At 42.6% G+C, this 13,139-nt stretch overlaps 1 protein-coding gene across 1 annotated transcript in view; it reads right to left on the bottom strand.

The window, feature by feature from the left end:
* TBXAS1 (thromboxane A synthase 1) overlaps positions 1–13,139 on the bottom strand; it is a 168,496-nt gene that overhangs the window by 124,236 nt on the left and 31,121 nt on the right. Inside the window, exons 2-3 of the mRNA XM_052638917.1 lie at positions 5,890–5,983; positions 2,517–2,569 (exon numbers count right to left, since the gene is read on the bottom strand). Of these exons, the coding sequence (XP_052494877.1) occupies positions 2,517–2,569; positions 5,890–5,983 (147 nt within the window). The remainder of the gene's footprint in view (positions 1–2,516; positions 2,570–5,889; positions 5,984–13,139) is intronic.

Below are 13,139 nucleotides of genomic sequence, written 5' to 3'. Positions count from 1 at the left end.
AAATCTGTACAGAACTACTTCAAGGGAGTGATTCCTAGAATCAGACTTAGAGAGGCCTTTTTCTAATTCTGGGGAAACCACCATCCTTCTGAGTCAGTACTATGTCTCAGAAACGTATGACAGTCTCCAAGGTCAATGTCAAGTCAACAGCAGATTGAGACTGTTGGAAAGATAAGTTCTTCAGTTCCTATTATACTCAGTGCAAGAGGCTATGCACTTAAAAAAAATGGGGCAAGGGGTGGGAGGAGACCAAGCTAAAAGGGATCACAGAGAGTGAGATGGAATTGCCTGCTATTTAAAGTAGGCACCAGCTCCCCACTCTTCTTATAGAGGAGTACATCTCCCTGCTCCACCAGTGTCAAGCTTGGCCAAGCAACTTGCTTTGGCCTAACTGCACACAGAGTGTGCTTTCTGCCCAGACTTTTGGTTTCTGCATGTAACTTGGTTTGGCTGATAGGATGTTGGCAGAAACTTAAAATGTTCTTGCACCATTGGGCTTGCTCTCCTGATACTCTCCCTTCCCAAGATGAGCCTGTCCTGGCCCTCCTGCCTTTCCAAGGAGGATGAGGGAAGTGTGGGGCACAGCTGCCCCCGCTGAACCTACAGAAGCCCCAGGAAGCCCAGCTGGGCTTCCCAGACAGGCGAGCTCAGACCAGCCAACTCAAGCCAGCCCGTAGGCAAACCATCCATAATAACTTGTTCCTTAAGTCACTGCATTTTGGAGTAGTTTCTTATCCAGAAATGACAGACTAATCCAAGACCACCGAGTAGAATATTTTCATGTACGACATTCTCAGGGTTACACAGCAAACTCAAGAGTGATGAGAAGAACTGGGCCAAAACCGTGGATCTCCTGGCATTTTCACAAAGAGTACATGTCAGTCCCTCTTGAAAATCATCACTGAGACCAGCATCACGTGCCCCATGGATAGAAGGGCTCACAAACCAAGTGCACCCCATGAGGATATACAATAGGAACACCATAGCACTTTGCTGCCCCTAGAAAAGTTATCAGAGACCTAAAAGTCTGGAAAAAAGCTACCTCAAATCATCCAGCAACTGAGGAGAAGCTGCAAGAGAGCAGACTAAGATGATTAGGACTCCAGTCTAGAAGGGCATGGGCTGAGAATCAGTATGATTCAAGTCTATTAAATCTTGAATAGGGTAAATGGTCTGATCATGGGTTTATTTGTCAGATGCCAGAATTTTTTTTTTTTAAAGGAGCATACTCTGAAGCATAAAAAGGGAAAATAAAGGGGCTATAGAAGATAGGGGTGACAGAGAGTGAGATGGTTGGATGGCATCACTGACTCAATGGACATGAGTTTGAGCAAGCTCTGGGAGACAGTGAAGGACAGGGAAGCTTGGCGTGCTGCAGTTCATGGGGTCTCAAAGAGTCAGACATGACTTAGTGGCTGAACAGCAAAATATATATATATATAGTTATTACTGATTTGCAATGATGTACAGCAAAAACCAACACAACATTGTAAAAGTGATTACCTTCCAATTAAAATAAATAAAGGAAAAATCTACATAGGATACTGGTGTTCAATTTCTTAAGCTTGGTGATAGATACCTGTTCATTTTACTAATATTCTTTAAATTCTACATGTTGCATGCTCTTTGGCATATATATTTCACAACTAAAAGAAAACATGAAGAAATTTTTTAAAAAGGGAAAATACAGGAAAAAGAAGAGGAAGGCCTATATTACTCTAAGTGGCTGAGAATTAGGGTGACCGTTCGACCCAGTCCACTCAGGTCAGTCTTGGTTTCCACTGTTGTCCTGCAGTAAGAGTGAGTAGCAGCCCCTTTTACTCTGAAATGTGTGCAGTGTCGGATAATAGATGATATGGCCATACAGCTGATGCGTATTTTACCCACAGAGTTGAATAAAATGGGCCCAAGTAAGGTTTATAAGGGGCTTCCCTGGTAGCTCAGTGGTAAAGAATCTGTCTGCTAATGCAGAAGACGTGAGTTAGATCCCTGGATTGGGAAGATTCCCTGGAGAAGGAAATGCCAACCCATTCCAGTTTTCTTGCCTGGGAAATCCCATGGACAGAGGAGCCTGGTGGGCTACAGTCCATGGGGTCCAAAAGGAGTCGGACACAACTGGGTGACTAAAAAACAACAGCAACAAAAGCTTAGATAAGACCACGGGGAAAGACTTGCCATGGGTGGTCAAGGCAAATTAGACTGAGGTGAGGAGGGCCACCGCCTCCCTGCAACACGCCTTTGGTACAATGATCAGAGATGGTCAAGGCACACAGCGCCTGAACCAGCTGGTTGGGCTTTAAAGACTGGGAAACGGTGTTTTTCAGGCTAGCACCATGCACCCTGGGCCACCTGGGATCTTCTCTAGGAGAAGATCCAGCTGTACAGTTGGGCATACTCTTTGTGGATCCTCAAAAGGGATAAACACAGGCAAGATGCCCATTCTTGTCATTCCTTCCATGTCACTTCAACACACACAAATCAAAATACATGGGAGAAGAATGGTGTTTTCTTCTTACCCACTCAGAGGTCCATATTGTTTTCTGAGCTCCATGTGGCTTTCCCAGAAACCCTGCAGAAAACAAGCACTATAGTAAAAATCAGATGAAACAGAATTTCAAATATTTAAACTTCTTCAGGAAAAAAGTCTACAATCATGAGAACACAATTACATCAACCATAAAGAAATAATCGAAGTGGTATTGTTTTCAGAACTGTTTCAGTTCTCAGTACTCCAGTACTTTGGAGTATTAGAATAAACTAGTGGCTTGAAAAAATAATATTGCCAAGAGACAGTCGCTGTCAACTCGGCTGTAATGGACAGATGAGATCGTCTGTACTTATACTATTTGTGTGTAATTGCTGCTAAAATATTTGAAAAATGTTTGCTTTCTCAACTATGCTAACATTCCCCCCTGCAATTTGGTTTATATTATTATTATTATTGGCAGAGCCTCTTTTCACAGCCACTATAGGCATAAATGTCTGCTGAGTGTACTCAAATTATCACAAACTCTGAATTACGATCCAAGTTAAATTTTAACTAAAATCAACATATTCAAGGCGTAAGAACCTTAAAGCTACTTTATATATGAGACACGTTTTGGGGGTGGGAAAGGAGGGTTCCAGGATATATACACAGTGTGGAGTAGGGTCAGAAAAATGCTTGACTCACTGTATTCTTGAGATGGGGTCTGTGTGTGGATATACACAGGGGGAAAGTATGGGTTAAGGGTTGAAAATGGCTGGACCCATTGTGTTATGGGAAGGAAATAAATATGAAAACATCCTTCAGTTGGGATGGAAGTGGAAGAGAAGAGACCCCTAGACTTGTGCTGTGGGAATGGAGTGGACAGGTAGATACATAAAGGGTGGGTGAGAGTAGAGAGTTGGGAAAGTAGAAGAGGTGGATGTTCTTAATGAAAATCCATCCCAGGCTCTTTTAGTCTAGCTCCACCATCTAGCTTCTGTTCAGTTGCTCTGTCTTATCTGACTCTGCAGTCCCACAGACTGCAGCATGCCAAGCTTTCCTGTCCTTCACTATCTCCCAGAGTTTGCTCAAACTCATGTCCCCTGAGTCAGTGATGCCATCCAAACATCTCATCCTGTCATCCCCTTCTCCTCCTGCCCTCAATCTTTCCCAGCATCAGGGTCTTTTACAATGAGTTGGCTCTTTGCATTAGGTGGCCAAAGTATTGGAGCTTCAGCGTTAGTCCTTCCAGTGAACATTCAGGGTCGATTTTCTTTAGGATTGGCTGGTTTGATCTCCTTGCTGTCCAAGGGACTCTCAAGAGCTTTCTCTACCACCACAGTTCGAAAGCATCAATTCTTCAGTGCTCAGCCTTCTTTTGGTTCAACTCTCACATCCATACCTGACTACTGGAAAAGCCATAGCTCCACCTCTAAGCTTGCCATATATTAATACCAAGGAAAGCTCATATGGCTATAAAAACAGTCAATGAAATGACTATGTTCTAGCAAGAACTTGGCAGGATTTGCCCATATAAGAATGAGCAGCTAAAAAGGAGCATATGTGGAAATTAGCCAAAGGCAGGCACAGTGTTCTGGGCACATCGACAGGGATATGGTTTAACTCAACATGTTGATACTGAATTAATTCAGTCAAGTCTGAATGCGACTGATCATTTCCCCCATAGAAATTTGTGAAATGGATTTGCTTTAATTTCCTATCTGGTTTGTTGTTGTGTTTTGACACTTAGAAATGTCTTCATACTTGCTTCACGGAGCTGATGGGGAGCCTTGCTGCGATGCTGTTTGTGGGCTGAAAGTTGTGCCCTGGCCACCCCTGAGCTACAGAGGAGAGAAGGAGGTGTTAAAAAAAAAAGCACTGGGAAGAGAGAAACAACAATAAACAGTGGGAAGGGATGTTGAACCGAGAAAGGGACAAAACGGAAGAGAAGAGAAACTGATGAGAAAGAAAAGGGACAGAAATAGCGTATGTTATTTTCTACCTGACGCCAAGGGCCAGCCTTTCCGGGGGCAGGGGTGGGGAAAGCCTAAAGAGATCTTAGAGGGGTGTTATCAGGATTGGCCCCAATTTAGTCCTTCCTGCCTTTGTTTGGCTTAGTGGCTTCACATGTAGGGTCTGTAGCCTCCTAGTATTGGGTCTGGTGGCAGCACCCCCCACAGGAGTTGGCAGAATAAATCATCTGGCTTCTCAGAAAACCCAACATGGGAAACAAAAATAACCTGTGGAGATAAAGTCCCAGGACTTTATCTCCAAATGCCCAGAGGGCATTCGAGTCATTCTGGCAAATCAAAGGCACCTCCCTAAACCAGCTGACCTCCCGACCTTTTATTTTCATGGACTCCTGGCCATTCTCCCTGTTGTCTGGCTCCAAACTTAAGATGAGCTGACTCATTCTGCCTTGACTTCTCCTCATCTAAGTCGCCATGAGAGTTACTAATTTTGCCCCCAAAGTTGTTCTCTTTCGCTCTCATCTCCACCCTGGCCAAGCCCTCACTGCTTCACAGCCAGGGCTCAACAACTATTGGATTCTACAGACCTGCTCTAAATCTTGCAGAGAAATCTTCCCCTTTGGTGTCCCCCTCCTACTCACCAATGCTGGGACACGCACAGCTCTTCACTTGCCTTTCTGAACTGTCAGTGATCTAAGTAAGTGTTAGTCACTCAGTCTTTGCAACCCCATGGACTGTAGCCCACCAGGCTCCTCTATCCATGGGATTCTCCACCCAAGAATTCTGGAGTGGGTTGCCGTGCCCTTCTCCAGGGGTCTTCCCAACCCAGGGATCAAACCCACATCTCTCACATCTCCAGCATTGGCAGGTGGGTTCTTTATCACTAGCACCACCTGGGAAGCCTGCTCTTCTCTCTTTCTCACAGCAGTGTTCCCTGGTGCTCCCCAATCTCCACTTTTTCGTCCAGGCTGCTCCCCAAGCTGTGCCCTGTTTCTCATATGGTGCCATCATGCACATCATTGCTCCCACCTGGTGTGGGTCTCCTTGTCTTTGTGTCTATCGCTCCTGAAGACCCCCTCCTCCAGGAAGTCCTCCAGGATGATTCTAGCCCTAATGGATCTCCCCCTCCTCTGAAGGACAAACCACAGCTGCCATGTCTACCACCCACACTAGCACTAGGGCATGGGCAAATTTTACTTTCTTCCACATCCCAGGGCCCGGCACACTTAGACACTCATTAAAAGGGCTTTTGCATGAATGACAGGATACCAGGACTCCATATGCGTTGATGAGTGATCAGTGATGGATCGTTATCATCACATAAGAACTGATGCAATTCACACACAGACCTCCCTGAGTGTGGGCAACCTAAATGGAAGCAATGCTTTGTGGATAAAGCTGCTCTCGGCTCAGAGCATCTTATATCAGAAGACAGTGCAAGGCAACCCTTACCTGGCGGAAAAACGCTAAGTTTCCAATAAAAGGAGAAGGCTTGGGATGTCTGATGCCCAACTTCTCTAGTCTTGAAAACGCTGATGTGGAGTACCTGAGGGAAAAAGCACGTTTTAAAAACTGAGACACAGGTTCACACTTTTGGCCGTATCAGATATCAGCTGTCCAGATGTAAGGGTAGGAGAAGTTTCCAGGTGACATCTTAGGACTGAAGAGGTGGGGGCCTAGAGGTGTGCAAGTGGCCTGAGCTCAGTAAATTCCTCTTGATTAACAGGCTAGAGATTAAGACATCCTCAGATGTCTTAGCTAAAAGTCCCTTTAGAGATGGTGTAGTCCAAACACACCTACAATTTCTGTCAGTAAATAGTATTTAAAACTGCACTTTGGGAATTCCCTGGCAGTTCAGTGGTTACGACTGCACTTTTACTGCCAAGAGTCTGGGTTCGATCCCTGGTCAGGGAACTAAGGTTCCACAAGCTGCACAGCATGGCCCCACACCACCTCCAAAAAGCTGCGCCTCTGCCCATTTCAGCTCCTCAACCTTGAAATCTACCATCAACAATTCTCTCGCAAGTTGAGGCGAAAAAAGTAACAATGGCAAAAATCAGTTCCCTGCTCAAATCTGTGGTTTTTCTTGGTCAAATTGACCCCTGCATATAATTTATCCCTCATCACATTCCATGACCTAATAGAGAAAAATAAAAAAACAAGGAAGGAGGGGACACTCTGTGGAACAAGACCTCATCACCAACCACTTGCACACCCTCTATGTCTTTGTTTCCATGGCCTGAGATCATATGGGAAGCATATTTTCCTAGCCCCAAATCAGGAAACATGGCCCCACAGATGTCTGTGCCACCGTCCAGGAGAAAGCGACAGTTTGAGAAGTGCAGTGTTGCTGTCAAAACATTGGAATTACTAGGATATTTCAACAGTTTATGGGAACAGAGGGATAACACAGTGAAAGTCAGAACTAGCTTAGAAAAACCTGGGCATATGGCTGTAATCCCTAATCAGCCAGCCAATTATGTCTGTCAAAAGTTCAGTTATTTCAGAAAAATTAATGAATCAAACTGAGTGTTTAGCATCATACAAATATCAGCCAAATCTCAATTTTGGAGCAAGGGAAAATATAGAGAATATCCATTCAGTCAGACTTCACAGGAGCACTGGAACTTGAAAAATCCTGCAGCTCCAAGCCTCACTTATCATTAGAAAGATGGAATGTTTGCTGTAGACTCTGACCTTCCTGTTCTTGCCTGCAGTCCAATAAGGAGCAGTTAAGCACATTGCAATGAATACTCAAATATTCAGGGAAAGGGCAACAGGTTAATTGTTGATTTGCGTTACTTTGAGCAATGTTGCCTGCCTTTAAAGTAGCAACAGGGAGAATCAAGCCAGGGTGAAAAGGGAAGGTGGGTTCTGCTCCCAGTTCTCCAGACCAAGGTTTCCACTGAGTGGCTGCACTATTGGGTTTGAATGGGTCCCCAGGACATCACATTTAAGTCCACGTTCAAGGGTAATTACAAACCACACTCAAGAGCCTCGTGTGAATTACAGGGACTAGTCATGCCCACATTCCTCTTCATTAGTGTGCATGCCAAAGGTTGACAGCAGAGTGTGTAAAAGTATTTCAAGTAGACTGTGATGTTTTAAATAACCCCCTTCACACTTAAGATGAAAGACCAAAGGTGGCTTACCAGTCTACTTAACACTTCCCTCAACGGCCTCAAATCTGGTTTCTGGTTCATTTTTTCATCAATTTTTATGAATTATTTTCTAAAATGTAATCTCTAATGGGTAGAAAGAAATATGTCGATCTTAGGCCACGTAATTACATCTTAATTTTGTAATTAGATGTCTTGATTGTCTAATTAAAGGACAAGAAGTCTGTGCCTAATTACACATGCCAATTATCATGCAAGCCCATGCCCTAATTATGTAACTCCACTTACAAAAATACCGCTTGTGTGTCTCTGCACAAAATTCAGACATTTCCAAACATATGGCATCAGCAGAGAATGTTCTGGACATAACCATAAACTTCACTCTGCAGCCCGGAGTCAAGTATAGCAGTGAAGCATCTTCAGCTAGGAATGGGCCAAATGTTGCCATCAGTAACTAGAGACCTCACACTAGATTCAACAGAGAGAGACCACTGCCTCCAGACCTCCGAGCAGAATTACAAAGTGCGCTCCATTTGTCTTGCTCGCAGTTCCTTCTCTGCATCCATGTTTCATGTTCTCCACTCCCAGACTCTCCTATGTCAGTCTCAATAGGTTCTTAACCCAGAATCCATGGACTCTAGGAATTAGGGGTTGAATTGTGTCACCCCTCCAAAAATCAGTAGAATTCCTGTTCCCAAAATTCTATCTTATTTGGAGATAGGGTGGTTGCAAATGTGATTAGTTAAAGATGAGGGACTTCTCAGGGGTGCTAGTGGTAAAGAACCCACCTGCCAGTGCAGGCAATGAAAGAGATGCAGATTCAATCCCTGGGTCAGGAAGATCCCCTGGAGGAGGAAATGGCAAGGCACGCCAGCGTTCTTGCCTGGAGGATCCCACGGACAGAGGGGCCTGGGGGGCTACAGTCCACGGGGCTGCAGAGTTGGACGTGACTGAAGCAACTTAGGACTGATGACGGTCATACTGAAGTAGAGTGGATCTCTAAGCCATTGTGGCTGGTGTCCTTACAGGAGGATGCCCCGTGAAGACACGGAGACACAGGGAGAACGCCCTGTGATAACAAAGGCAGAGACTGGAGTTACGTGGCTGCAAACCAGGAAATACCAAAGGTTGTCAGCAGATGACTAGAAGCCAGGAAAAAGAAGGATGGATTCTCATCTCCAGAGGGAACATAGCTCTGCAAAAAGCCTTGGTTTCAGACTTCTGGCTTCCAGAATTGTGAGACAAACTCTGGTGTTTTAAGCCCAGTTTGTGTTATTTTAATATGGCAGCCCTAGGAAGCTGATACACCAGGAACACCCATGAATGAGTTTAGAGTCAATGAAAAAAGATTTTCTGAAAAATTTCCTGTTACCTTAAAAATTATCATTTTGAAAGAAATTTCTTTTTTGTCTCAAATTATGTCATCAAGTCCTGAGCTGTTAGTAAAGAACTGGCAGGGACTTCCTGGTGGTCCAGTGGTTAAGATTTCATGTCTCCACTGCATGGGGCATGTGTTCAATCCTTAGACTGGGAACTGAGATCCTGCATGCCACATGGTGAAGCCAAAAAAAAAAAAACAGTTCTGGTGCCCTAGGATGCTAGTAAATCAGATAATATTCAGCCATCCTGTGGCTGCCATGTTGCAATATTTAGAACAGCTTATCTGACGGGAATTAATGCAAGTATATTCCACAATTATGATCTTGAACATCTATCATTGTTTACATTAAGGATACTTAACTTGGAAAATGACAATGGAAAATATATGAAGTAGCTTCAAATATTATTCTTTGGTTTTATGCTTACAACCAAAGTGTCATTTATCCCCAAAGGATTCAAACTCTGCAGTCCCAGTGATGCTCCTTCTACTGTCCATTCTCAAAAAACAAACAAAAACAAAAAAACACATAGAACCACATGGGATTGTTTTCAACATAATAAATTCCCCAGTACTTTGTCTTCTGCAAGACAAAGCCCTTTCCTGATGTATTCAACAAGAGTGGTCAACCAGTTGCTCAGCCAAAGAAGCCACTCGTAATAAACTGAGGGATATTTTGATAAATTGTATATTACACTGATATATTATAGAGATGACTGAGCTGGTTGAACTGAAGTGAGGGTCATTCAGTCCTGTCTGATTCTTTGCGACCCCATTGACTGTAGCCCTCCAGGCTCTTCTGTCCATGGGATTCTCCAGGAAAGAACACTGGAGTGGGTTGTCATTCCCTTCTCCAGGGAATCTTCCTGACCCAGGGATCAAACCCAGGTCTCCTGCACTGCAAGCAGATTCTTTACCATCTGAACTACCAGGGAAGCTGAGATTAGAGCCAAAGCAGTAAAGAATCAAACCATGGTCTGCTCTACAAGTTTCCCTCACTGTTTATGTTAAGCCGCAGCCATAGAGGACTTGGCTTTTCCCTGCTTTGGGGAGCCACAGGTTCTCAGTCCATTCTTTATGTCTTCACGATCCCTATCAAAGAATTTCTACTTAGTGAGCTGCTTTTGGAAATTTCGGAGGCTACTGATATTTTTTGAAATAGTGGAAGATTCCTTTGGCAAATAGCGATTTCCCTGGGATAAGCCCAAGGGTGCCAGGTAACCCACCTGTCCCACCTCTGGAGAAGAAAAGGCCTTTGTCGTGGTTACGTTATCCTTGTGACACACACAGCCATTAAATGCTTAGCCAGCAATTCCATAAAAGGCTGTGTGGCCACATGGGAAACTTTATTAGATAAGGACTTACATTTTTGGCTCTTCAAAAGATTTTAAGACACAGGAGCAGAAGATGAGATTTGCCAGCTTTCCAGAAAATAAATCTTGAAATGCCTGACAGAAATTTGGGCAAAAGAGCTAGAAATAGCAGGGAGAAAGCTTATTCCCGTTTTATTAAAATTGTAAATTTTTTCTGAGTGTATTTTTATGCATTTGAGATCCTAGTCTCTGTAATTTTTTTCTATTTCTTTCCTTTTCTACTTTTTCCATTCAAAATAAGGAAGACATCTCCATATTATAAATCCCTTGTACATATTATTTTTATGGTTGTATATTCCTCTTGTGGACATATCAAAGTTTACTAAACTATCTTTATTGTTAAATATTTAGGATGTTTTCAGCAAAGTTAGGCCACTACAACCTTATACATCAAACTCTTCCAATATTTTACACATGAAGCTTTTCTGGATCTGAAATCCCTGAGTCACTGGTTTTGAACACTGGCACCAAATTGTTTTCCAGAAAGTTTGCCCCAGTTAGTCTCAGCGTCAGTGTACATTCATTTCACCAAACACTCTCATTAAATTTTTCCGAGTTTTGTAGACACATCCATGTATCAACATCTCGATGTCTGCACTTTTTTTTGAGAGAAAACGTTTTTTGCCATTGCTTTTCCTCCAATTTCAAAAATATTTTCCAACTTTGAAATTCCCCTATCTTTCCCCCCTTATTCCCATTACAGTTTATCTAGGGGGCAGGCAAAATTATGCTACACCGATTGGTTAAAGAATTAGTTGGGAAACGAGCAGTCGTCAATAGGTGACTGCAAGCTGACGGCAAGCGCATATTTGGGCAGGGAGAGGAGGACACGCAGATGAATTCTGAACAGCTTTTGTTTAGCAAATAACTAGCTGCAGCCTTGTTAGCTGACTGAATTGTTTTCTTCTTCCCCTATTCTTCCCCTGCAACAACTCTTAAAGGAACTGTAAGTATACAAATTGCTGCTTCAATCATGTCTCAGGACAGGAGTTCATTTGAAATAGAATTTCTCTACGAGATCGTCCCAGTTCCTCTTTTAGTGTCTCATTTCTTTTTTCACATCCTCATCTTCACATTTGGTGCCCTCTCTTGAGACCCGTTCGCTTAAGACCTTGCCCTCAGGACTGGAAACCATCCAGTGTGCATTCACTCATGTGTCAGTTAGTAGCAGTTAGAGAAACTCGTAAGATTATAAACTTCAAAGCAGAATGTTCATTAACTTATAAGAGTAGGTGTCCTTTTTCCAGGAACAAGATGCTGATGTATCTACTCAGAGTACATCCTTTTCAGGCACTTGAGAAGTCAAATCAGTCATCAGAGGGTGATGTGTTAAGGCAGGTTCTACAATAAGAGGTGGCTCATCAGAAAACATATGTCACTGGGACCCTGGGAAAAATAATCCTGCCCCACAGCTGAGTGCACTTCTGTTAAGGGTTGGCAGAGAGACCCACCCCTCTCTCCACTGATTTATAAGGCTGCCTCTATCCAAGTCCCACTCTTTGCGACCAACCCTATGGATTATAGGCTGCCAGGCTCCTTTATCCACGGGATTCTCCAGGCAAGAATACTGGAGTAGGTTGCCAAGCCTTCCTCCAGGGGATCTTCCTGACTCAGGGATCGAACCCATGACTCTTATGTCTCCAGCCTTAGCTGTCAATTTCTTTGCTGCTAATGCCACCTGGGAAGCCCTGGCTCCACCCTACACCCTAGGAATATCGGAGCTCTGATCTATACTGTTTGTCTGACTTGTCCCAGTGCCTCACTATTTTAACTATTATAACTCTGTAACACCTTGTAATATCTTACTTTCTCCCATTAATTTTAGAATTGATTAGTCTAGTTTGATGAAAAATCCTCTTGGAATTTTTATTGGAATTGCATTAAATTTATCAATTAGTACCAATGTTATTACAACCCTGAGTCTTCTCATCTATGTATATATCTCTCCATTGACTGATTCTCTGTCCTTTGTAACATTTTCTAATTTTGTGCACAGAGAGTATCTTTTTGCTATTTACATATATTTGTTATTTTTATTGCTCATGTGTAGGAACATCATTTGTGCTTTATGTCAGTCTTGTAATCAGGATCCTTCTAAAATTTCTTATTAGTTCTTCTGGTTTACATGTGGATTCTCTTTGATTTCTTACACTGACAGTTATATTTCATACAAACAATATCACTTTGTTCTCTTTTTTCCCTAATCCCTTTATCTCTCTTTTCATTTTCTTATCACGCTGGCTAAGACCTTTAGTACAATGTTTAAAAGATGCAGTAAGAGAGAACATCTTTTTCTTGTTCCTGACTCTATAGGGATGTATCTAATGTTTTAAAATTAAGTGTAAGATTTTGCCATAGATTTTTAACAGGCACCCCTTATAAAGGACATTCCTTCCATTCCTAGTTTGCTTGGAAAAGTTTTCCTTGAAGAGTCTTGCTATAGGTTTGTCTATCTTTTCAAAGCCCCAACTTTCTGCTTTTGTCACTCATTTCTACATTTCTCTTTTTGCTATTTTTATGTCTGTTTCATAATTTTATGCTCATTCTTTTATTATGATCTTCCTGCTATTTTCTTTGGGTTTATTCTTAGTTCTTTTTTTTTTTCTTTTAGCTTCTTAACAACGTGGCTCACTTATTTTCAATATTATTTTATTTCTAATAAACCCATTTAAGAATATAAATCTCCCTCTTCTTACTTGTTTAGCTGCAGCCCATGCATTTTGAACCATACTACTTTCATTGTCTAATAGTTGCATTCTAATAGCAGACTTCTGAATACAAAATAAGCTGTAAGATGTACACAGGCAAAACTCAGTGGGACAAATATTCTGG

The sequence above is a fragment of the Budorcas taxicolor genome, chromosome 4 (genome assembly GCF_023091745.1).
Source record: "Budorcas taxicolor isolate Tak-1 chromosome 4, Takin1.1, whole genome shotgun sequence".
Lineage (NCBI taxonomy): Eukaryota > Metazoa > Chordata > Mammalia > Artiodactyla > Bovidae > Budorcas > Budorcas taxicolor.
Note: the sequence above shows the minus strand (reverse complement) of the source record. Positions and strands in the feature narration are given on the sequence as shown.